The sequence below is a fragment of the Pollachius pollachius genome, assembly GCF_949987615.1.
Source record: "Pollachius pollachius genome assembly, chromosome: 4".
NCBI lineage: Eukaryota > Metazoa > Chordata > Actinopteri > Gadiformes > Gadidae > Pollachius > Pollachius pollachius.
Window position 1 is genome coordinate 25,641,816 of NC_136937.1, and position 24,671 is coordinate 25,666,486.

Consider the following 24,671-nt stretch of genomic DNA (forward strand, 5'->3'; position numbering starts at 1 on the left):
ACGTGGCTGGGTCTTTCAGCATGACAATGACCCCAAACACACCGCCCGGGCAACGAAGGAGTGGCTTCGTAAGAAGCATTTCAAGGTCCTGGAGTGGCCTAGCCAGTCTCCAGATCTCAACCCCATAGAAAATCTTTGGAGGGAGTTGAAAGTCTGTGTTGCCCAGCGAAGGCCCAAAAACATCACTGCTCTAGAGGAGATCTGCATGGAGGAATGGGCCAAAAACCAGCAGCAGTGTGTGAAAACCTTGTAAAGACTTACAGAAAACGTTTGACCTCTGTCATTGCCAACAAAGGGCATGTAGCAGAGTATTGAGATGACCTTTTGTTATTGACCAAATACTTATTTTCCACCATAATTTGCAAATAAATTCTTTAAAAATCAGACAATGTGATTTTCTAGATTTTCTTTTTTCATTTTGTCTCTCATCATACCTATGATGAAAATTACAGGCCTCTCTCATCTTTTTAAGTGGTAGAACTTGCACAATTGGTGGCTGACTAAATACTTTTTTGCCCCACTGTACATATGTCGGCCTAGGCCTAATCAATTGTGTTTTAATATCTTTAGCATTCATATTATTGCAGTATATTATTTTCGTAGGATACTCTGCTGTTGGCCTTGATGGGGAGATATTTTAACGCTTTTTAACCCCATTTTCCTGCGACATTCCTGCGTCTCCCCCTCCTACGGAGCCCATTTCAGCACCGTGTCAGTAGACAGTTACAATCCTACGAATTTCGTGAGTGCAGTGAACGCGCGTTCATGTTAAGAGGAGTTTCGGGAAACGCTCCAAAGAAATTTACGATGGATCGCAAGATCCATCGTGAGAATGATCGTACGGGCGTAGATCCATCGTTTTCGGGAAATGGGGCCCAGAGCTCACCAGGAACCCAGGTGAGTCCCTACCCACGTGGTCGGAAGCTAGTTGCCTGCCAGCTGTGGTTTGCTACCATTTATGTGTCTTGACTCCTGCATAGACATAGAGCTGTTTTCAATATACCAGTGGGTTCGTGACACTTGGCTATTGATTCCTGCATCCAAAAAGACAACTCCATATTAAGTCTCCTTGTCATTGTTGTTGTTGTTGTGTTCATGGTTTGTTGTCCCCGCTCCAGGGTATGGTGGTCATGGCTCATAAGAAGTAAGGGAACAGAAATAGCGTTTTAGTAGATGGTAAAAACACTAACATGTGTGATTCTCTCAGCCTACTCCCAAAGTGCATCATTTTTCTGAATGAATTTGTGTGATTGCAGTCAGGCCTGAAATGAAAACTATGTCATGGCTCTCAGCGTGTAGCCATTGGCCGTTGATGTGGGCTGTGATTATAGAAAACAGGGTTGGAGAGAGTTAGTGTTTGGTTTGGTTATTTTGTTATTTTGTTGTATTGTGTTGTCGTCTGTCTGTCTGTCTCTGTCTCATTGAAAAAGAGGGAGAGATATAGATGTGTTTTTGACATGTCTACACGCACACACACATATACAAGCACACACAAACACATACACACACTCACTTTTTCTATTGATCCACAATTATAGTTATTGAGTGTAAAAGTTGGAAATGTCTATTCATAATACCAAACCAAACACTGTTTGCTCATAGTTTATATTTGGCTTCTCATTATCATCCCCAATGACACAGACGACTTCTCAAGGAAGTCATTTATTTCTTAAATCTCATTTTCTCATCCTTTAAGGTATGCTACAGCTGCCTTATCTATTTGCACTTGTCAATGAACAAAGATAGATGCTGTTTAATAACAGCCACAATGGCCAAAATCATAGCATTTTTCCTTCTGTCTTTATCTTTCAAACTACATTTACATTTACATTTAAGGCATTTAGCAGACGCTTTTATCCAAAGCGACTTACAATAATTGCATTTGCTACAATAAGTACATTTGCCATAAGAAGTGAAACAATATATCGCTGTCGGTACAGTAAAGACGTTCATAGAACCAAGTGCAAGTATTACAATCGCTAGGCTAACCCATTCCCCGTGTAAAGCAGCGATAGCAGCTACTGTAGATGCTACACAATTAAGTACCTTTTACAAGTGCCAGGACGTACAACATTCAATGGTGGCTGTGCATTGGTTTCTATGCAGAGTCGAGATGAACTCTGAACAGGTGAGTTTGAATCACAAAAAATTGGAGACCAAAAGAAAGATCTCTGACAGGGAGCAAAGGTTGAGACCAAAAGGCTTTTGGGCTGTGCTCATGTGGAAACTTTACCACATGCAGCGACGCCATGAATGCTGATGTTAAGTTCGGAACCCTTTATTAATTTTACATCAGAGCTCAATCTTATTAGGGATGAGTAATAATCATGGATTTGTGCCCTTGTATTGGTTGCTGTTGAATTCAAAAATTTAATTGAGCCATAATCAACGGCTATGTCCTTTTTATCCATGATTTTAGTTCAATCCATGATTTCAATTCAACGGAAAAAACAATATGGATTTCACAAAACGTGAATCCATTTAAACAACAAACATGCAGTTGTCCAGGCTTTGCGGTCCTTGCCATATATTGCTGTATATTAATCAAACTCATTGAATGTTGTACGTCCTGGCACTTGCACATTGCACTTATTGAAGGTACTTAATTGTGTAGCATCTACAGTAGCTGCTATCGTTGCTTTACACGGGGAATGGGTTAGCCTAGCGATTGTAATACTTGCACTTGGTTCTATGAACATCTTTACTGTACCGACAGCGATATATTGTTTCACTTCTTATGACAAATGTACTTATTGTAACAAATGCACTTATTGTAAGTCGCTTTGGATAAAAGCTTCTGCTAAATGCCCTAAATGTAAATGTAAATGTCAAACCTCAATGAGTCACAAGTGTCATGTTTTAAGTGAATAGAATGTGGTTTATTTATACCTTTCTTTGTTTACTGACTTCCTTTTAAAGACCTTCCGAAACCAGGAGATTAAAGTGTGTGTGTGTGTGTGACACACACACACACACACACACACACACACACACACACAGTGTGTGTGTGCGCAACTTCAGTTGATAAAATTGAACATGTAATTGTTGAAGTCGGATGCCAGTAATATTAGCCTTTCATCATTAATATAAAATGATATTAATATATATATATAAATATATATATATATTTTATATTTGTTATTATATATATGTGATCATTCAATAAAAAAAATTCACAAATATAATGGCCGGATGCTAACCCATGGGGTCTAAGATAGACAACACCTGGAAGAATGTAGGTACAAGGCAAACATTATCTTGAAACCATCACCCCATGCAAAATTCTACATTTTCTCAATCATAAAAAAGATACAACAACATACCTTAAACAGCGTGCTAGTGGCATTTATGCTAAAAAGGCTTTTGATATAGATAAATGAATAATCTCAGTTACACGAACTGGCTTGGAAAAGATTAATAACTAGAGGGACAACATGACAAGGAAACATGGAAAATATAACAAACAGACAAAGGAAGTTAACTAGTATATATAGGGAGAAACTGATGAAGCAATGGGCTCTATCTTGCATCCGGCGCAATTGACTTTCTACACCAGCGCATGTGTCGTTGCTAGTTTGCAACTTGCGCAGAGCGTTCTTTTCCCTCCACCGCCACGCGCCTGTAAATTAGGGAATGATTTTGTGCCCCAAGGGGCACCACAATTGCGCCACAAACCAGGAAATACCTGGTATAAAGTCAGTGGCGTGTTGTTCAGATGCTATTTTTGTCATGGTTTTGAATGTTTTTTGAACTTTGGACTTTGGCGGCATCTAGTGGCCGTGCATGTGTTATTTAAGTATTTTCTGTTTCCTTGCATTGTCAATTACTCCTGTCACCTGTGTCTTGTTGCTCCTGTCACATGACCAATTAAGCCATGTATTTAAGCCCTGCTTTTGCCTATGTTCAGTGCTTAGTCTTTGGTGTGCCACGTTTGTACTCTGACCTGACCTAAGCTAAGTCTTGTATAGGACATTACATTATTTCATTGATTCTCTGTGTTTTGACCGCTTGCCTGCTCTCTCGACTGCCCACTTGGATTTGCCCCTCTGGTATGACGTTTTGAACTTTTGTCTTTTTGACGAAGATTTACTTGTTTTTGAGTTAACATTTTGCCTTCTCTGTTGGACTTTTTGCCCTTTTTAGATTTTGCCCTCGCTTTGGAATTTTGTGATCTTCTGTGTTTTTGCCCAAAGACTTCGTTATAATACAACAACACTTCAGTTAACCCTCTCTGCACTTGAGTCTATACCCTTCCCTTTTGTTCACTGGGTTTAGAGTAGAACTTTGGATTTGCAGATCTGGGCTCGATCCCCAACTCTGATAATTGTAAGGGCGCATGCATAATGTTGCTTGTGCACCTCGCGCAGACACTTTGCTTCTCTCATCTACCTAGCCACACATTCTTGGTAAATTATTTGGGAAAGAACAGCTGATACAGAGGTAATAAGTTGTACTTTTAAATCAATGCATCTGAAAACACCGTACAACAAACGCATATTTTCTTGACACAGACATTGTGTACAAGCCCATAACTTTTAGGATTGACGAGTATTTGATCATGACAAAACATTGTTTTACCGCGAGTGAGTGTTAAAAAGAATGAATGAATGCGGGCACGCGTGTGTGTATGTGAAAAATAATTAATGAAAGCGGGTGCGCGTGTGTGCGTCCATCCGTTTAAACACACGCAAACTAAACACGTAATGCATAATACAGTCCATGGCAATGTATATTAACGGGGGGACACATGCATATTAGGAACACAAGTCGATAATGCATACAATCCTGATGACAAACGATGTTTGTTAATTTATTGCGTATATGATTAAATAGAACCACAGTTACCACATATCATATGTGTGTTGAGTTTTATTTGTCAAAATGTATTCGAGGACTGTGTTTCTGAAGTTGTGGAAGAAAACAATATTCCATGTGTGAATTAGGCCATACTATTTGGCCATAAACTGAGCCATTTGAAGTTTAAAATTCATGTGGTCATGCATCTGTCTCATGGGAGACTGCAAACGCGCTGTCAAAATATCAACTCGTCAGATTCAAATGCGCTCATGGCTCTTAAAGGGGATGGGAGATGGCACTTTCATTGGTTTATTGCACGTTACGGCCAAACCACAACTACGGGTTTTTAGGCTACTTCAGACCAACCTTTTTTAGATTTGCGCCGGGCGCAAGAGTAATTTATGAGCCGGTAAAATAGCAACATCACCATAGAACCGCCCACAAAGCTACTTGCGCTTGGCGCTTCTCACTAGCATTTCAGCGGTTAAAATAGGGCCCAATGTGGTGAAGGCGGGGAGAGTGACAAGATCGCTCAGGTGAGCGGGGTGAAGAGACTGCAAGCAGGATCTGTGAGGTCAGGGGCAACGTCTAAGAACAGGATCTGGTAGAGAGGTGGAGAAGGAAAACAAAACAACATAAATCTGCAGTTACGCTACGACACATGGGCTGTTGGTATAAATAGAAAGCGAGTTATCAGACCTCTTTGTAACAGATCGAAGTTCACTGATGGGACTTGTTTTGTCCATTTGTGTTAATGGTGTAAGTAGAAAGCATACATACTTTGCTAAAGGGTAACACTTTACAATAAGGTACGCAAAAACGTGGGTAGTTATTGAGGAATGAACGAGTAACGATTGATGAACGACCAGGGCCCGAACTGGGGCCCTAACGGGGCAGTGTGACAGTTACTCAGTAACTACTGAGGAGTTACTGGTAAACAGACTAGGGGACTACTGTATTCGTTACTGAGTAACAAATGATGAACAACCAGGGCCCTAACTGGGGCCCTAACAGGGCCCTAAGTAACAGTTACTCAGTAACTACTGAGGAGTTACTGGTAAACAGACTAGGGGATACTGTATTAATTAATCATTCTGTGAATTAGCAAACTGACCAATTGATTATGAAAGCAACTGAATTTTCCTGGGATTTCACAATTAGTTATTAAATTAACAGGGCACAGACGGGATGATTGTCATATTTTAATAAAGATATTCACAATACATACACACAATACATACATTAATATTCACATTTAAGGTTTATTGTGTGGCATTAGTAATGTTGAAGGCTTAAAAGCAATTTCCACCGCTGCAGGGCACGCTTTAAACCTGCCGCCCTTGGTTTCAAGAGCTGTCGATGGCTGGCTTGGGTCCCACACTGGATCAACTGGTAGAGCTGGATCTGACTGATGAGTTGATACTCATTCACGATCCATTCGTTCACCAGTAGTGGAGCTTTATGAATCATTCGTTTACCAGTAGTTAAGGTTTTTGAATCATTTGTTTACCAGTAGTGAAGCTTTTTGTGTACCTTCATGTAAAGTAATGCATCATACTGAGTTGTTAATCTTTTGCGAACCATTCGTTCACCAGTAGCTAAGCTTTTTCAATCATGCGTTTACCAGTAGTGAAGCTTTTTGGTACCTTAGTGTAAAGTCATGCATCTTTCGCGAACCATTCATTCACCAGTAGTTAAGCTTTTTGAACCATTCGTTCACCAGTAGATAAGCTTTTTCAATCATTTGTTTACCAGTAGTGAAGCTTTTCGAATCATTTGTTCACCAGTAGTGAAGCTTTTTGTGTACCTTCATGTAAAGTAATGCATCTTTCGCAAACCATTCGTTCACCAGTAGTTAAGCTTTTTGAATCATTCGTTTACCAGTAGTGAAGCTTTTTGTGTACCTTCATGTAAAGTAATGCATCATACTGAGTTGTTACTCTTTCGCGAACCATTCGTTCACCAGTAGTTAAGCTTTTTGAACCATTCGTTCACCAGTAGTTAAGCTTTTTGAATCATTTGTTTACCAGTAGTGAAGCTTTCTGAATCATTCTTACGTTAGGGTTAGTTATGAAACCCCAAACCACTGTTGATGACAATGAGGGATCTACAGCCACTTTAGTTAAAAAATTATAACATAATAACATCACAGGATAATATAGAAAAAAATAGCAATTGAAAACACAAACAGAAACAAAAAAAGGCATTTTAAAATAGAACAAAAAAAAGGCACCCTAAAAACAAAACAAAAACCTGCTCTCTTCTTTATCGGTAAATGGGCTTTACCGATCTGCAACAGTTCCCCATTGCTTCTTTTTCAGTAACCTTACTCTGAAGGTTCCTGCCAAGTATTTCCAGATGACATTTAGCAGAAAATAGGTCAAGTGTCCCTCAGCTGGTCATACAGGTCCTCGTTGACAGCATGTAGCTCCGAAATGGCGGCCGTTTCTACCACCGTTATTCAAAATTATAAACATATTAACTGGTAGTGCAGTTGGTTAGGGGTTTACTAGTATTAATACTATTCTTGTATTAGTGTTACATAGTGGCAAGTTAGTCCTCAATTACATTCTAGTGTAATGAATGGAGAGAGGTATAATAATAATAATTATTGAATTGTCATTTCCAGTAGTATCAATAGTACTGTGAGTGTACTGTTTATTCGAGTAGTATTATCTGTACTCTTAACAGTAGGTTATTATAAATCAAATAGCACAACTAGAGAGTAAAGTGGAAGTACTGTATAGTTTAGATAAGTGGTAGAATAAGTAAATTATATCGTTTAGTGCAGGGGTTTCCAAACTTTTCAACCCGCGACCCCCAAAATAAAGGTGCCAGAGACTGGCGACCCCCACTATCCCCAGATGTAACTGAAAAATTAAAATAAAATGTGTGCACAGGCCATACCCACTAGGCTTATCCAAACACGGGCTTAACGACAACACAAAAGAACAGAGCAGCCTGTTATGATTTTACATATAGAAATTTACTGTTTGATAAAAAGCAGAATACCTCAGTCAAAATAATATCCATGTAACATGAGTGCACAGTATTGCTGTCATGTGCAAACTTAACTTTGAAACATTACTTTCATTTCCATTTGAACAGAAGAATATCTCAGTCAGGGTAATATCCACAAACTGTTGTAAACATAGGTACATTGTTGCTGGCAACTATGTTTCAGCATTAATCTCATCTAATGAGATGGATGCGCGCTATGCGCGGAACACAGCAAGTCCATTCTCGGTTTAATTGTGGAGACGGTCACACGGAGATCATCCTCCACATTTAGACGTGATCTGTATTTATTTTTACATGTCAGTGCAGAGAAAGTTTTTCGCACAGGTATGTGGAGTCAGTACGTCCATCGCGGCCTTAGACAGCTGTGGATATTCCCTCTCGATTGAAATCCAGAACTCAGCAAGCGTCTTGGAATTAAAATCTGTTTTTAAAGTGCGGTCACATGAAAGCTCAATCAGTGCCTCCTCCACGCCGGCTGACAGATGACTTGCGGTGGTTACAGTGAATTGTGATTTTTATCCAGTCATATTGTTCCGGAGCCGTTTCCTCAGGGAAATACTTGTCAAAGTGTTCCAGCAGGGCTTGAAGGTGGGTAGTTATAGACGTCTTCACAATGTGAACACTCAGATCATTTTCTTCCATGAATTCGTCTAGCTCATAAAACATGTCAATCCTGCCCATTCCAACTCGTGCAGTCCAGCGATCCACTTTTCTCTTGAATGCATGGATTTTATCACTCATTGTCATGATGCTTGTGTTTTCACCTTGCAATGACAGGTTAAGTCCATTCAGTCTGTCAAAAATGCAAGACAGATACGCTAGCCTTGTTAAACAGTCAGGGTCAGTCAGGTGGTCAGCGAGCTGGGACCCATGCTCCATCAGAAATAAGCGCACCTCGTCCCGCAGCTCAAACAGGCGGCTGAGAACATTTCCCCGCGAAAGCCATCTGACTTCTGTGTGGAACAGCAGGCCCTCATGCTGCGATCCCAGTTCGTTGCAGAGAGTGGCAAACAGCCTGGTGTTGAGTGGACGCGATTTAATGTGTCTCGCAAGAGCCTCTCTGTTTATAATACAGTGTGTGAATTTTATGTGGGGCGCCACTTGTAAGACTCTTGCTTTAAGTCCTTTCTTTTTCCCCAGCATTGCTGCATCACCGTCTGTACACACACCGATGCATTCATCCCAAGACAGTCCCTCTTCTTTCAGTTTGTTGTCAAGTTTTGTGAAAATGTCCTCGCCTTTGCATGTTCCCTCCAGCGGGGCGCAAAATAGCAGGTCCTCGTTAAGTTTTCCATCAAAACTATATCTAACGAAAACAAGCAGCTGGGCACAGTTTGATACATCCGTGGATTTGTCTTACTGTAAAGCATATTTCCCTTTCTTCACTCTGTCAATCAGCTGACTCTTTATGTCCTGTGCCATATCGGTGATGCGCCGGGAAATGGTCCCGTCAGACAGCGGCACTGATTCCAGCTCACGGGCCAGTTTATGCCAATGCATTGCGCAACTCATAGCGATGGCAGCTGGTTTTATTAGTGTTTCCCCGATTGTGTGTGGCTTTTTTGCCTGTGCAATTAAATATGCCACCTCATATGAAGCCCTTTGAGCTTTGATTGGGATTGTTGTTTGGTTAATTAGGATTTTCTTTTGGCCTTGCAACTCTTTCTCCTTTCTGCGGAAAAAATCTAGCGGTTTAGCGGGAAGAGAGGGGTGCTTAGATTTCATGTGTCTGAGCATTTTTATGGGCTTTAGGCTCCAATGTGCAAGCACCTCTGTACACACTACACATTGGGGATGTTGTATTTCGTTGACAACGACGCATGTGAATCCATACTGTAAATATTCCTCTCGATACTTGCGACACTTGGAGGAAGGCTGATCAGACTGCTTATGGGGACCCCCTTATGGCGGGCACCTCTTCCCGCGCCAGAGGTCGATGGCCAAGGCGATTCTCCGCTCTCCTCTGCTACCCTCTCCGCTGGCTTCTCTGCCTCCTCCGCTGACCTCTCTGCCCTCTCCGCTAGCTTCTCTGCCCTCTCCGCTAGCTTCTCTGCCTCCTCCGCTGGCTTCTCTGCCTCCTCCGCTGACCTCTCTGCCCTCTCCGCTAGCTTCTCTGCCTCCTCCGCTGGCCTCTCTGTCTTTTCTTTGCTCGGTATTAACCAACGTTTCATTTTGAAAAATCATCAAAAAATCATCAATGAGCTAGTTCAGAGAAAATCTACTGGTCCGCTTTGTGATGTTTACTGTGGAGCCGTAAAGTGACCTGACATCTGCAAATGATGCTATCGTTAATCTGTCGTAATCACCTCAGGAGGAAAATCTGTAGTTTTATTTAAATTTTAACTACCATGTTTCATAATTTTTACAACTATGGCTGAATTTTTCTGTATTTTATTTTTTCCAAATTTATTTTATTATTATTATTTTTTTTATTATTATTTTTTTATTATAATTGATTTTATTATTTGATTCATGGAAATCATTCCGCGACCCACCCCTCGGCGTCCTGTGACCCCCCGGGGGGTCCCGACCCCCACTTTGGGAACCCCTGCACTAAGCAATGGTCAGTCTGTCATACAATTCACTGTAGTCCGTGCCTCCTCACTTACCAAGCCACACACTGCATAGACTCAATGCCGCGCAGTCTAAAGTGGTTGTCCTGTGCAGCCCTATGTTGTGAAGCAGGGGAAGCTAGAAGAACCTGCAGATAACCCTGAAACCTTTAATCCTTGTGTCAACATTTCAAACATTGTAACTTGAGGCAGTGTAAACTAAGGTTCCTTAACCTAAGGCAGTGATTCCACAGCTGTTATTGATCCATAACATAGCATTTGTAGGCAGGCTTTTCCTTTTTATACAGTGGCCAGTAATATCTGAAGTTGGAACAAAGACTGGGTTAGGCATTTCAAAGGTGATATCTGTAGTACACCACAGATGTACCCCGCCTTACCCCCTGGTTGCCAACGTACCTCTCTTTCCTATCATGGTGTTTGTTTCCTTTCTTCCCTTTTTTTCTCTTGCTGTCGTTGTTGTTCTTCTTCTTCTTCTTCTTCTTCTTCTTCTTCTTCTTCTTCTTCTTCTTCTTCTTCTTCTCCCCTCTTTCTGAAGATGATGAGGAAGAGGAGGAACTGTAGGAGGAGGATGAGGAGGTGGAGGATTTTTCAATACTCTTGCAAGGAGGGTGCTGCTGTCACTTCTGCCTCTTTATTTGCAAGTGCCAAAGCTGAAACAAGCAAGACGACAAGCACGTTACTAGTGTTACCAATAGGGGTGTGAACATTTCTGAAAATCTCTCAACGTTTACAGAACCGAAATTTTACTGTGTAGTCGTTTAACCGTTTCAAAATGATTGTGGATTTGGACCGCAATTGCGCTATAAATATCCATTGGAGGGTGCTGTAGCTATTCAAATTATCACTCACTCCCAATCACTGTAGTGTTTTACTTAAATGTACACATGGGCTCCTCCACTTTAGGGTAGAGTGATTGATTTTTGGGATGGCATAGAAAGGACAAACAATCAGATGCTTCCACCTTAATAAAAATAGAGGCTGCAAGACAAAAACTATCATTTTTTTCTAAACTGCCATGCAGCCCTTAGCTGTGACCATCTCTTGTTAGCTGCCATCACAAGTCAAAAGTGAAACTCAAAAGTATTTTACATTATGCCCAAATGCCCCTGTATCAAAGTGTATAATTAATAATAACGGATGAAAAGATCTGCGAGTTCCTGGCTGTTCAGGCCATACAATGTACAGTAAACAATGAGGTCTCTGCAGCACACCTTTGGCATCATGTACTGCCTCCTCCTGTTAGCTAAAGTGCTACCTTTTGCCCAATCAACATGAAATTCACGCCATGGCCTCCTAGCACAACTATCTACCATTGTACCGAATTTCATTACTTTTCAACATACACTTCTATGGGTTGCCATGGACTTCAATGGTAGAATAAAAAAAGATGGTTAGGGTAAAATAAGAAGGGATACAAATTCAATGCTTGGCCCCCAATAAACAACCTCAAAACATTTTAACATTTTTCCTCCTCAATCCCACCCCTCCACGTTCTCTTCTTGTTCAGTGAGAATGGTAGGCAGTAGCCTGTCCTGTCAGGGTGTTTGATCAGACTGAGGGATGGTATGGTGTCTAGGTCCGGCCCCGGCCCACCATTTGGTGGTGCCTGTCTTATATGGTATGGTTATTGAAATGTTTTGAAGCCAAATTACTGTTACTGGTGATGCAATTGTTTACTTCAGCAAAGATATGTGGACTCTGCAAGCAATCGTAGATGAGAAAATCTGTAGGGGTTGGTGTCTTTCCTTTTTTTTTAACTTAAAACCATCAGATGCCAATAAATCCTAATACTGTTTATTTAAATACTTTTCATTATTGATGACCCTCAGACAGTTGGTTCCTCCATTCTCCAGCTTTATCTTCCAGACAACGTTTTCTTGTTTGCTGCGCTTCAACGATGAAATGGCTGTTGGAGCTTAAGGTTTCTCGGTGGAAATTGCGTGTGCAAATTTGGTTCTGTGTTACGGCAGTCACAGTCGCGTGTGTACTGTACTGTTCAATACATATTGATATATTGTTTCACCCCTATCCACTGGGGTGCTGTGTTACAGTGTTTACATCAGAACTGATCAGAACCAGTTACTTGTAACTACAGCAAAGTAATCTGACACAGAGGAGTATAGGCCGATTATACAATCTAACATTAAAGACAAAAGCCAGATGTTGGTGGTCAATGGGTTTTCAGTGCATTGTGAAAGTGCTAACATAGACCTTTGATTAATATGCACTCAATCACACAAGGTGAATTGGACTCAGGGTATTTTATCTTTTGGTTTTTCTGGTGTACTATGCACGACTTAATAGCACATAATCAAAAACAGTGACAGCAGGACATAAAATGGAAATGTAATGCAATGTGACAACACAACTTTACCTTGAGCTGCTACTCTTTAAGTAGGCTGGTGTACTGTGTCTGACTCAAAGTCAGACCCATCACTGCAGCACACTACAGCTTCAAGAGGAGAAAGAAAAAAGCAATTCGTAATAGTGTTGGCAAAAGTATACTGAATATATGTAATGGTTTTAAGGTCCAAAATGTCAAATTGAGCTCCAGTTGTGGACCTCTACCACCAATGCAGGTATGGTAAAGCACAGAGGAAGAATCCCCCAACATCGGAGATTACTGGGGGCTTCTCTTTGTTCTCTGGAACTCTTTAATCCACTATATGTTGTGGCATCCCCCCGCTGAACCTCGGACCGGGCGGGTCCGAGGACACTCAGTAGACCGGGTTTACCGTCGCCAACCTCCAGCCGGCGACAGAGAGCACCACGTCTCTCCCCCCAATCAGCGCAATCAGGGACACCTGGCCGGAGGAAGGGAAAGGACCAGAAGCCGGGTTTAAAAGGCGCACCAGACCGGGCGAACTAGGAAGTGCCACGGAGAGAGTCCGCACCACGAGGGTGTGCAACGGCGGGAGTCCGCACCAACGAGGAAGTGCCACGGAGAGAGTCCGCACCACGAGGAAGTGCCACGGAGAGAGTCCGCACCACGAGGAAGTGCCACGGAGAGAGTCCGCACCACGAGGAAGTGCCACGGAGAGAGTCCGCACCAGCGGGGCAGTGCCACGGAGAGAGTCCGCACCACGAGGAAGTGCCACGGAGAGAGTCCGCACCACGAGGAAGTGCCACGGAGGGATTCCGCACAGCGCCGGGCAAGTGACACGGCGGGAGTACTCGCTAGACCGGGAGAAGGGCGAAGCGACACGGAGGGATTCCGCACCACACCGGCGAGCTAGAGGCTCACGGAGACCCTAGCACGAGTATACAGACTATTTATACTCGTGAAATAAACGCCGGCTGCGGCTTGAACCCCTGCTTTTTGTGTAATTCCTACCGGGTATCTGACAATCGGGGAAACGGGTTGCCACATATGGTGGAGGATGCGGGCAACTCGACCGCGCTACGGGCCGGGTTTGTGAGGGAACCCCCTTCAGCCGGCATGCAGAACCCGGATGGGACCGCGGCGACGCCCGCCCAGCAGCAGCAGTGGGAGACCAGGGAGAGTCTGGCCCTCCTCTACGAGGCCGTACTACGGCTCACCGAACTCGCCGCCGCGACCGCCGCCCCGATGCAGCCGGAGACGACGCCGCTAGAGACGACGCGGCCCGAGATGAGGCCGCGGGAGACGAGGCCGCGGGAGACGAGGCCGTGGGAGGAGGGGCCGCGAGACGAGCCACGCCGGCAGCAGACGCAGCCATGCATGCGAGCGACCTGCTGGGCGCAGGGGAAAACGGGAAGCCCGACCATACCGGCGCGGGTAATGACCCAGGACACGCAGGCCCTCGTGGATACCGGCAGCGTGGTCACTCTCCTCCGCCCCGACTTGGCGGGCGGGAAGGAGGGCGCGCCCATAGAGGTGACCTGCATACACGGGGACACCCGGACGTTCGAGACCTGCCACGTCGTCATCCGGACCCAGCACGGGGTATTCACGACGCGGGCAGGGATCGTACCCCACCTACCGGTGCCGCTGCTAATCGGGAAGGACTGCCCGATCTTCCACCGGCTACAGGACCCGGCGCGTGAACTCCGGAGCCGGAGAGAACCACCCCGCAGAGGGGTGAGGGGAGCTCAACAGGCCTACGGGGCCACCAGGCCTCCGTCGCCCCCTGGAGGGCGAATAGAGGAGGCTGAGCCCGCGGCCTCACCGGAACCAGGGGCCGTGGCGCTGCTCGAGGCCGACTCGGAGCCAGAGCTCGAGGCCGATCCGGGGGCCGACATCGACGCCGGGCCCGCGACAGGGGCCTCGCCGGGGGCCGTGGCGCTGCTCGGGGCCGACTTGGAGCCGGGGCTCGGGGCCGAGCCAGGGGCCGGCGTCGGCACCAGGGCGGAGGCGGAGACGGAGGTGGCGGGGACGTCGGTCGGAGCAAGGGACTCCGCTGGAGGGGCGGAGGACGATCGCCTGTCCGTGTCGATCCCCAGCGGAGACGCCGTCACGCTGGACGTGGATGGGGACGGCCTCCGTGGGACAGGTGGACCTGTGGGGCCTCCGGATCCCGACGGGAGTGCCGACGACCGCCTGGTCCCCTCTGGACCCACGGGCCACGGCGATGGCGACGACGACCTGATGGAGGTGGCCGGGGACCCCGGCCCCAGGGGTGCGTCGACCGCTGGGCCGCTGCGGCAGATCGCGTTGGGCCGCGGGTGGGCCGATCGGGCCCGGAGCCGGTGGAGGGCGGAGGGAGGTCGTCCTGGTCGCCGGCCGCGGCCCCCTGGGGCGGATGGCCGGAGCCGGGGACACTGGCGCACGAGTGACGCGGTGGTTCCGGGGCCCCCGAAACACCAGGTATTATCTTCTAGGGAGGGAGGTCATCCTGGTCACCAACCACGCCCCCCTGAAGTGAATGGCCAGGGACGCCAACGCTCGAGTGACGCGGTGGTTCCCAGCCCTCCAGAACGTCAGGTACTATCTCCTTGGGAGGGAGGTCATCCTGGTCACCAACCACGCCCCCCTGAAGTGAATGGCCGGAGCCAGGGACGCCAACGCTCGAGTAACGCGGTGGTTCCCAGCCCTCCAGAGCGTCAGGTACTATCTCCTAGGGAGGGAGGTCATCCTGGTCACCAACCACGCCCCCCTGAAGCGGATGGCCGGAGCCAGGAACGCCGACGCCCTGTCACGCCGGGATGCCTGCCTGAGCGGGTTCACCGACGACCAGGGGCCTGAGCAAGCGGTGGAGGAGTGTGGCATCCCGCCGCTGAACCTCGGACCGGGCGGGTCCGAGGACACTCAGTAGACCGGGTTTACCGTCGCCAACCTCCAGCCGGCGACAGAGAGCACCACGTCTCTCCCCCCAATCAGCGCAATCAGGGACACCTGGCCGGAGGAAGGGAAGGAACAGAAGCCGGGTTTAAAAGGCGCACCAGACCGGGCGAACTAGGAAGTGCCACGGAGAGAGTCCGCACCACGAGGGTGTGCAACGGCGGGAGTCCGCACCAACGAGGAAGTGCCACGGAGAGAGTCCGCACCACGAGGAAGTGCCACGGAGAGAGTCCGCACCACGAGGAAGTGCCACGGAGAGAGTCCGCACCACGAGGAAGTGCCACGGAGAGAGTCCGCACCAGCGGGGCAGTGCCACGGAGAGAGTCCGCACCACGAGGAAGTGCCACGGAGAGAGTCCGCACCACGAGGAAGTGCCACGGAGGGATTCCGCACAGCGCCGGGCAAGTGACACGGCGGGAGTACTCGCTAGACCGGGAGAAGGGCGAAGCGACACGTAGGGATTCCGCACCACACCGGCGAGCTAGAGGCTCACGGAGACCTTGCACGAGTATACAGACTATTTATACTCGTGAAATAAACGCCGGCTGCGGCTTGAACCCCTGCTTTTTGTGTAATTCCTACCGGGTATCTGACAATCGGGGAAACGGGTTGCCACAATGTTTACATAGAAAAGTAACTGTTTACTGGTATTTACTAAGGCTGGATGATGTATATTGGACTTATAAGTATTTATGAGAATATTGATACTCCAGTCCTTGATGCATTTTTTTTTGGCTCTTATGTCAGACTGCAAGTTGACACATGCACCATTGTAGTGCCCACTTAGTCCCAACTCCTCCACAGCTACATAACCTTGGATGCTGTTTTGCTTAATAGACAGTACACATAACTTTTTATATTTCATTAAATAATATCTGAAATTGTATTCCCCGAACAACATTGTATTCCCTGATCAATGTATTATATTTCAGTTAGATTTTCCATTATCATGACCAGTGATGGGCAGTAACGCGTTAGAAGTAAGGCGTTACTGTAATCCTATTACTTTTTTCAAATAACGAGTAAAGTAAGGGATTACAATTGCAAAAATAGTAATTCGATCACTTTTACTTTCCTGCAAGCAGCCTGCGTTACTAAACCGTGAGTTATTTTTGCCATAGACAGTAAAAGAATTTGGGATTTTGCCGTATTTGCTTTGTGAGACTGTCTCGTGACAATGACATAGCCTATAGCGGCGCGATGTCTAGAAGTAAACAACAGACACATGTGTGCAAGACATGGCGTGCGGGAAAGAGAGAAAACATGGAGCATTTAATTCATGGAAGTTCAGACATTACTTTGAGTTTGACTCGGTAAAAGATGTAAAAAACATTAACGTCACTGAGACACCCTGAAATCCCGACATGACTGCTGGAGCAACAGAGGGACCCTCTCCTGCTAAACAGGTGAAAATAGACTTAAGAGCGTCAGCGGCAGGACTTAGTGCCGCTGAACTGAAGAAGCTTGTCACTGGCTATATTGTCGAGGACATGTTGCCCATTTCCACTGTAGACTCTGATTCATTCCGACGCATAGTAGAAAAAATACCAACCGAAAGCGGTGTCAAGCTGCCGCAGAGAAAGTCATTTGCAGGATACCTTGAGAGAGAATACGACATAATGGAGGGTAATTTGAAGGCTGCACTCGGAGATGTAGACTTTGTTACATCATACCTATGATGTAATTGGAGCAGCGATCGAAGAAATTCATTCATCATATCGACTGCATAGTAAAGTTGTTACCAGTGTTACGGATAATGCATCAAATTTTGCCAAAGCATTCAGAGTATGTCAGCCCTGTAATTTGGAGTCTGAATCTGAAAATGATGAAGCAGGTGATGACGAGGAACCGACTTTTACATGTCATAGAACATCTGGTGATGGACAGTTTAGCCTCCCTCCACACTACAGATGTGCATCACACACAATTAATCTGATTTCAACAAGTGATGTTGACAAACATCTAAATTCCTGTGCAGACACCAAGGCTGTAAATAGGAGTAGTATTGCAAAATGCACCGCTCTCTGGACTAAAGCAAGTCGATCAACATTGGCCTCTGAACAGGTGGAGGAAGTCAGCCGCAGGAAGCTAATGGTACCCACATCCGTAAGGTGGAATTCCCTGTATGAGGCCATTTCCAGAATCATCACAATTCCAATGAACGAGCTGAATCCCCTGTGTGTAAAACTGGGAATCAAGTGCCTTAATGAAAGGGAGTACCTATTTTTGCAAGAATACTGCACTGTGATGAAGCCCTTGACAGTAGCACTCGACATCTTACAAGGGGATGAGTGCACCTATGGGACTTTACTACCAACGCTCACAAGCCTGATGTCAAAGACACTTGCCCTGAAAGATGACCTCTCCATGACAGCCAGCCTTCCAGATGCCATTGTAAAGGCAAGATTATTATTTGATAATTGATTTGGGTGGTTTTGTTAAATTTATTATACCATTCATGGTGGACAGATGTTACACTTTGTTTGTTTTAAGCAGTGAGCACTATTACTAAAATGATAAAAGTTAAAATATCAGTTCAATATCAGGGATATTGATCATCATTAATCATGAATATTAGTCATAACATCAACAGAAGATTAAAATAAAGAGGTCAAAATTACCTCAACGATAATTAAATCTCATACAGTATTGATAGGGCATGAGATGGTTTAGGTCAGTTAAGATCACAGAATAATTAAAATAGCAGATTATATAGAAAAATAAATATATTCTTATTTATATCGTATTGTATTTTACAGGCCATCAAGATTTGTTTTGATCCTGTACTGGATACCCAAGAGGGACTTCTTGCAACGGCCACTTGTCCCAACTTCAAACTTAGATGGCTGAGAGATGAGCTTAGGAGAGAGCATGTGAAGGAGCTTCTGATAAGAGAGTGTCGTAAAGTTGCTCCTGCAGCGGACAATGCTAATGTGTCCCAACTGCCAGCCAGCCCAGCTGAAATGGACTTTTTTGATTTTGAGAACCAACCCACAGAAAGCTTCTCAGCAGAAAAAGAAGTAACTGACTATTTAAGGTCTGGGTATGAGCTTGAGATTCTAAATCAGTTCCCAAACCTCCAAAAGATGTACATGAAATACAATTCTCCAACTCCATCCAGTGCACCAGTTGAACGGCTGTTCAGTTAGGGTGGATTGATGCTTTCCCCGAAAAGGAACAGGCTCTCTGCTGGGAGGTTTGAAAAGCTTCTGCTGATGCGGTATAACCACTGTTTCACTCCGAAAGAAAACAAAAAAACATAGGGCCTTGTCATAAATGAGACTTGACTAACACACACACTTTTCCGCTTGCCTGAACCTGCAGACATATGACAGGGGTCAGATCCCCTCCAGACACACACACTCCTATACAGAAGCACTCCCCTCCACACACACACACCCATACAGAAGCACTACCCTTCACACACACACACACACACACACACACACACACACACACACACACACACACACACTAACAAATCCCTCTACATACATACACACACATCACATACACGTAGAAGCAAACCTCAATCCCACACAAACATAGCGGCAGTCCCCTCCATACACACAAACAGTGACATTCACATCCACACACTCAGAGAAACACATCCTTCCACACACACACAGTTCAAACACATACTCTTTTTTGACATTAGAACAGCCTAAATGTGGCATGCAACAGCATTTTCTGTTTTGGTAAACGCATTACTCCTCTCTGCACTGCAACTGTTAAAAGATGCAAATGTTAATAGAGACTTTGGTTTTAATTATTTTATTGCTGTATTTTATTTACATCTATTCGAATGAAGGTGTGTATACACACCAAAACGATTTTCTTTAAATGAGAGATTGTTGCATTTAATTCATTTTTTTGTTTGCAATGTGCATAGTTAAAAAGATTGAGACTAATAAAAACAACTAGCTAGTGTGTTTTTGAAAAGTAACCAAGCAAAGTAAATTAGTAAAGTAACTAATTATTTTTGAAAATAAGTAATCAGTAAAGTAACTGGATTACTTTCTTGGATAAGTAATCAGTAACTAATTACTTTGTCCAAGTAACTTGACCAACACTGATCATGACAACAGTTAACATTAACCTTGAAGAAAAAATTCTCACCATCACAAACGTAGGCAATGTCACAGTTGTACTAAGAGTTAAATGAAAGTTGGTATTGTCATATAACTTATCAAAATGTGATCACAAGGCACCATGGTGTGATTTATTTTGTCACACCTAATTTTTGCCCATAGTTGGAGGGATGTAACCAGCACTCGAGATGAGGGGGGATGGCATCCCCCTTTGGAATTAAAATTATCAAAATTATCCCCCTTCTGAAACAGCCATCTTCCCTTCCCATCCCCTGTTATTTTATCAATTAATGTGGAAATATTACGGCTATTTCATTATAGCGGTTTCCTTTTTCAATTCGGCGCAACGTTACTTTTCCCAGGGACAGATTTGACAGCGATACTGCATTCTCGGGCAGCATGCTATTGCGCAAGCACGCAGGCACGCTTGCTGCGCACCTGCGCAATAGTCCCTTCACGAGCTCTCATTCCACACCGTACGAGACAAGAAAGTGGTAGCGTGAAGCTGTCTCTGCATCTCAGACATCGCTTCCGCAGGCAACTCTGTCCCCTTTTCTCCCTTTCATTCCAACCCGTGAGCAACGCAAATCCACCAACACACAATTGGTGGTGCACCACCTTGGCTTTTTTTTACAACTCGACCACTGGATGTAACCATGTCAAGTGCATGATGTGTTAATGATCTTAGTATAATCTCAACTACATGTCCATTAAGCAATTATAATTTATACTTTGTACATTTCACATTCAATTGAATATGAGTATATCTGTTAAGTATGCTTAACATTTCAAATAAAAAATAATTAATTACCTGTTTACTCTGCCGCAGTTTGGCTACTGTGCTATTCAGATTGTCCCCGCTGACTCGATTCTGATGGCGCTGTAACATTTTGGAGCGCAGAAAGCATCGTTGGTGTTGGGAAAAATAGTCTGCCTAGTTACTTGAACAGATAAACTGAGACGGAGAGGAGATAAAATTGTCGGCACGAGGGCCTCGGATTTATTTAGTAAGGTGAAAAAGGTTATACTGAGCTATAGAGTGTAAGAGATCGATCGAGCGAAAATGTCCAAGTCCCTAACAGCGCTGAGGTCGTCCGGAGCTTCGCCTCTTTAGAGGTTCTGCTTCAAATGAGCGTAATGTCCTTCAGATTGTATCAGTCTTATGTGTTTTCTTCTAGCGAATTGTGTGTTGCGAGTTGTGTGTGTCAAGTCTGGTGTGGGGGTTTCTCGAGAACACCTGCCTGGCCTTGAGCACCCCGGGCTGTGACTGAGTGTTATCAGCAGATAGATTCGAATGAGTGTGTGCATTGTGTGAGCATCTGAAGGCCCCTAACATTGGGACATGTCTTCACCATGGGCCTTAACGTGTGCCTATATCTGTACTGTATATGTAGTGTGTTTGTTAGGTTATTTTGGCCATCATTGGTGTAAGATGCTCAAAACTTTATTAAAGATCTTGATGAATGCATACAGAGTGACGCTTTTGTTCATTTGAAAATTGTATGGGTACCTTAAAAAAATGTATACAGTTAATAATATAGAGTTAAGAAATAAGGGTTTTATTCACTTTGGGCTATGACATTATCCATTGTCTTGAATGTTATAATATGTAATAATATGTATGATCATATGTCATTTTGATGTAAGAAAAACCTTAATCTACTCATTTGTCATGGTTCCACATGCAGTGCATTGTGTAGAAGACATGTTTGAGAGATTCAGTTGTTAACGTTACATACTGTAACTATGGACTAAATTGAAAAGAAAAAAACAGAAAAGTATTACCGTATTAGCACTATAACAGTGTAATGTAGCAGTCTTCGGGTTTTTTAGTAGTTAAAACAACTCCAAAAACTATTCAAAGACATGTGGTAACTGGCGCTAACAGAATAACTTTACATGTCCAATTTCAAAGCTTGGACCACACTTTCATTGCATATCGCCTAATTTAACAGTAGATAAATGGTTGAACCATCAGTCTTTTGACCTAGTTAAGACTAGGTCTAGGTCTTTTGACCTAGTTAAGGTTAGCTAGCGAGGCCAAAAAATATGTGCTAGAACAGACGTGGTACGATGTCAAATAGCTCATTTTAGGAAGCTAAGCAATGTGGCTGAATTATTACACTCTCAATTAATAATGAAATAACTTTAAAGCATGTACTTACATTCTATCATGGCTTTCTCTACAAGTACAAGATCTCTTGTAGGCTGACTTTTCCGTTTGCTCTTCCTCTGAGCCTCCATTAACAAGTTATTCTTGTGCATTGTGACCATTTGTGAGACACGTGTAAGAACTGCACATGTGCAAGACAGGAAGAGGGTTTGATGCAAAGTTATCATGACCCTGCATGCTAAAGTACTCAGTCTTATTGAGGGAAGACAGACTTAAAAAAATAAATTAAATTGATAAAATGGCTCCAAAAGAAGAAGTTACTTCAAGCCAAAAGAAAATGCAAACTCTGCAAAAAGAGGATGAAACTGAAGGAAAACGCAAACGTTGACGGACTGCAGTGGTAAGTTTTCTTTTTTTGGTATGGTTTTTATCAATGACTTCCTTTGTTTACTGATATGCCTTGTTATAAATTCAGCTTCAGTAATATTAATTAAGATATATATTTATCATGAAGAAATGTGTTGTCTTCTGTAGGCAGTGCCGACGTAATAAACACAGAGGGAAAACGATGAGGAAGTCTGTGAGGTGCGGGTCACTTTTTGAGATGAGCAAATTGTCCCTATTCAGCTGGATGAAATACATTGATAGGTAAGGTATGCAGGAGGGCTGTACGGTATGGACTACAATTTATATCACGGTATGATTTGAGGCATAGACGGTAATGCCGTATATTATATCACGGTACGGTCATTTTATCTTCTCATTTCTATATAAATGTTTCTGAAGGGGTATCATCAGCCAATCAGCGTTCACTCCCTGAGGGACGTAACATAACAGCCAATCAGCGTTCACTCCTTGCCTGCAGTCCAGACTAGAGTGAATCGCAGCACTCCCGGAGCTCTATATCTAAATAATATATTATTTATTACACGGCTCTTCTCAATGCTGTGGAACCAAGTCCCCAGGAACAGCGCATACGTCCGCAATCGACCAGTGCTTAGCGGCCAAGCCTGGTATTGTAGCTGTTTAAGCGGGCTGTGGACGGGTCCATCGATTCAAGGGGCCCAGAAGTAGATATCTCTGTTCACTCCAATACAAGTGGGGAACAGGAATGTGTCTCCGCAAACAAATTCTGGATATCAATCAAAGGCTCATAATTATCTGTATACCATGTACTAATAAAATGTAAGTTTTCACTTTCAAAACGCCACCACAAGCGTTTTATTAGCCATTTTATTTATTTATTTTTTGCAGGAGAAGGAGGGGTGGGCAGCTGAAAGGAGTCGTAGTGAAACAAATGTTGTTTCGGCCCAGCATCAGAGAGAGCTCAGTTAACTTCTCGTGTCCGAGGTTTTCCTTTTACTTAACATGAATGACGTTGATGGTTTTTAGGCATTATGTTGACTTTTTATCACTTAAAGTCGCCGAGGGATGTGTAGACAGACCTCTCGCTTATGATGCTACAATGCTAGACAACGAGAATATTTCTGCATCGGGCACGTCATGCACTAGGGCGCCGCTGGCTCCCATGATGCGGAAGCAAACCTCTCCTTGATGTTGCCCTGCGCCATTGAGCATGGGCCTCTACGAATAGTCAAATCTCCTAACCTTTATGTCTCCTTTCCTTAACCTTTGTGGAAAACGTCATCGGGTCAAGGAGAGATGAAAAGGTGCTTCCTTTCGAACATAGAAAAAGACAGCGCTGTTTAAAATGAATTCGACTCCACATTTCCTAACCGACGCCATTGCGCGACGGAGAGTATTGCTTACCTCTAGCGTCTCTATGGTGGAACTACAGTTTTCCGAAGTTGGTCTACAACAGGGGTGCCCAACCTTTTTTGACCCAAGATCTACTTTTCAAGTAGCCAACCTCCCGAGATCTACCAGTCTAGTGTCAACATTGCAAACCCACACACATCGTTCCCAGCCTGCAGTAACTAACCTCACAACACTTTTTCTTGTTGTCACACAACCACTAGACATCACATCACAAACCATCCCTCTTTCAAACACACACACAAACAAATTCCTCTCACAGTTGCCAGTTTGGATAGTGTGCTGTAGCGCTCTCTCTCTCTCTCTCTCTCTCTCTCTCTCTCTCTCTCTCTCTCTCTCTCTCTCTCTCTCTCTCTCTCTCTCTCTCTCTCTCTCTCTCTCTCTCTCTCTCTCTCTCTCTCTCTCTCTCTCTCTCTCTCGACACACACATGCCAATCTGCATGATGAGCAATAGCCATAACTGACCTTAATATGAACAGTATATGACAAAACAAAAATAACCAGATACAAAATAGGTAGATCTGTTGAGTTAGAAAAAAGGAAATCACTTCCTACCTTAATGGGAGACCTGGCATTGGGAGGAGGAGGCTAACTTCTCGTAGTCAGGAGTGTAGGAGCTGGTTGCAAGGCGTAGGCAGGCTGCAAGATGGCCATCTGTCATTGTTGATCTGTTCTTGGACTTGATGATTGTCATGTGCGAGAAAGCAGACTCGCACAAATAAGTTGATCCAAAAAGAGCTGTCAGGTTCAAGGCACATCTTCTGAGATTGGGATACTTCTCCTCCAACAGTAGTTTCCAGAACACTGCATGCTCTCCTGGTTGAGCGGATGTTGATCTGGCTTTGATCTCAATGTCATTTTGCAATTTCAGAATCTCATCCTCAAGAGCGGAGCTTTCAAAGTCGAAAAGTGATTTGACTTTGGCGGCAATGTCACCAACATCAATACTTGCAGAGAATGGATAACACAAATAGCTGGCTACAGGCTCGATGGATGCAAAGTCAGTAAAACGCCTCTCAAACTCTGACGAGATGCTCTGA

The 24,671-nt window shown here is 44.3% G+C and overlaps 1 protein-coding gene across 1 annotated transcript; it reads left to right on the plus strand.

Moving 5' to 3' along the window:
• The first annotated feature begins 1,929 nt into the window (after positions 1–1,929).
• On the plus strand, positions 1,930–24,027 carry LOC307074531 (uncharacterized protein). The gene is made up of 2 exons (XM_079734711.1): positions 1,930–18,051; positions 18,411–24,027. Exon 1 carries the CDS (start codon positions 13,762–13,764, stop codon positions 15,553–15,555), a length of 1,794 nt encoding a protein of 597 aa, XP_079590837.1. The 5' UTR covers positions 1,930–13,761; the 3' UTR covers positions 15,556–18,051; positions 18,411–24,027.
• The last annotated feature ends 644 nt before the right edge of the window (positions 24,028–24,671 follow it).

Excerpts from the sequence above, each read along its gene's own strand:
- LOC307074531 (XM_079734711.1), top strand. The coding sequence starts at position 13,762 with ATGGTGGAGGATGCGGGCAACTCGACCGCGCTACGGGCCGGGTTTGTG.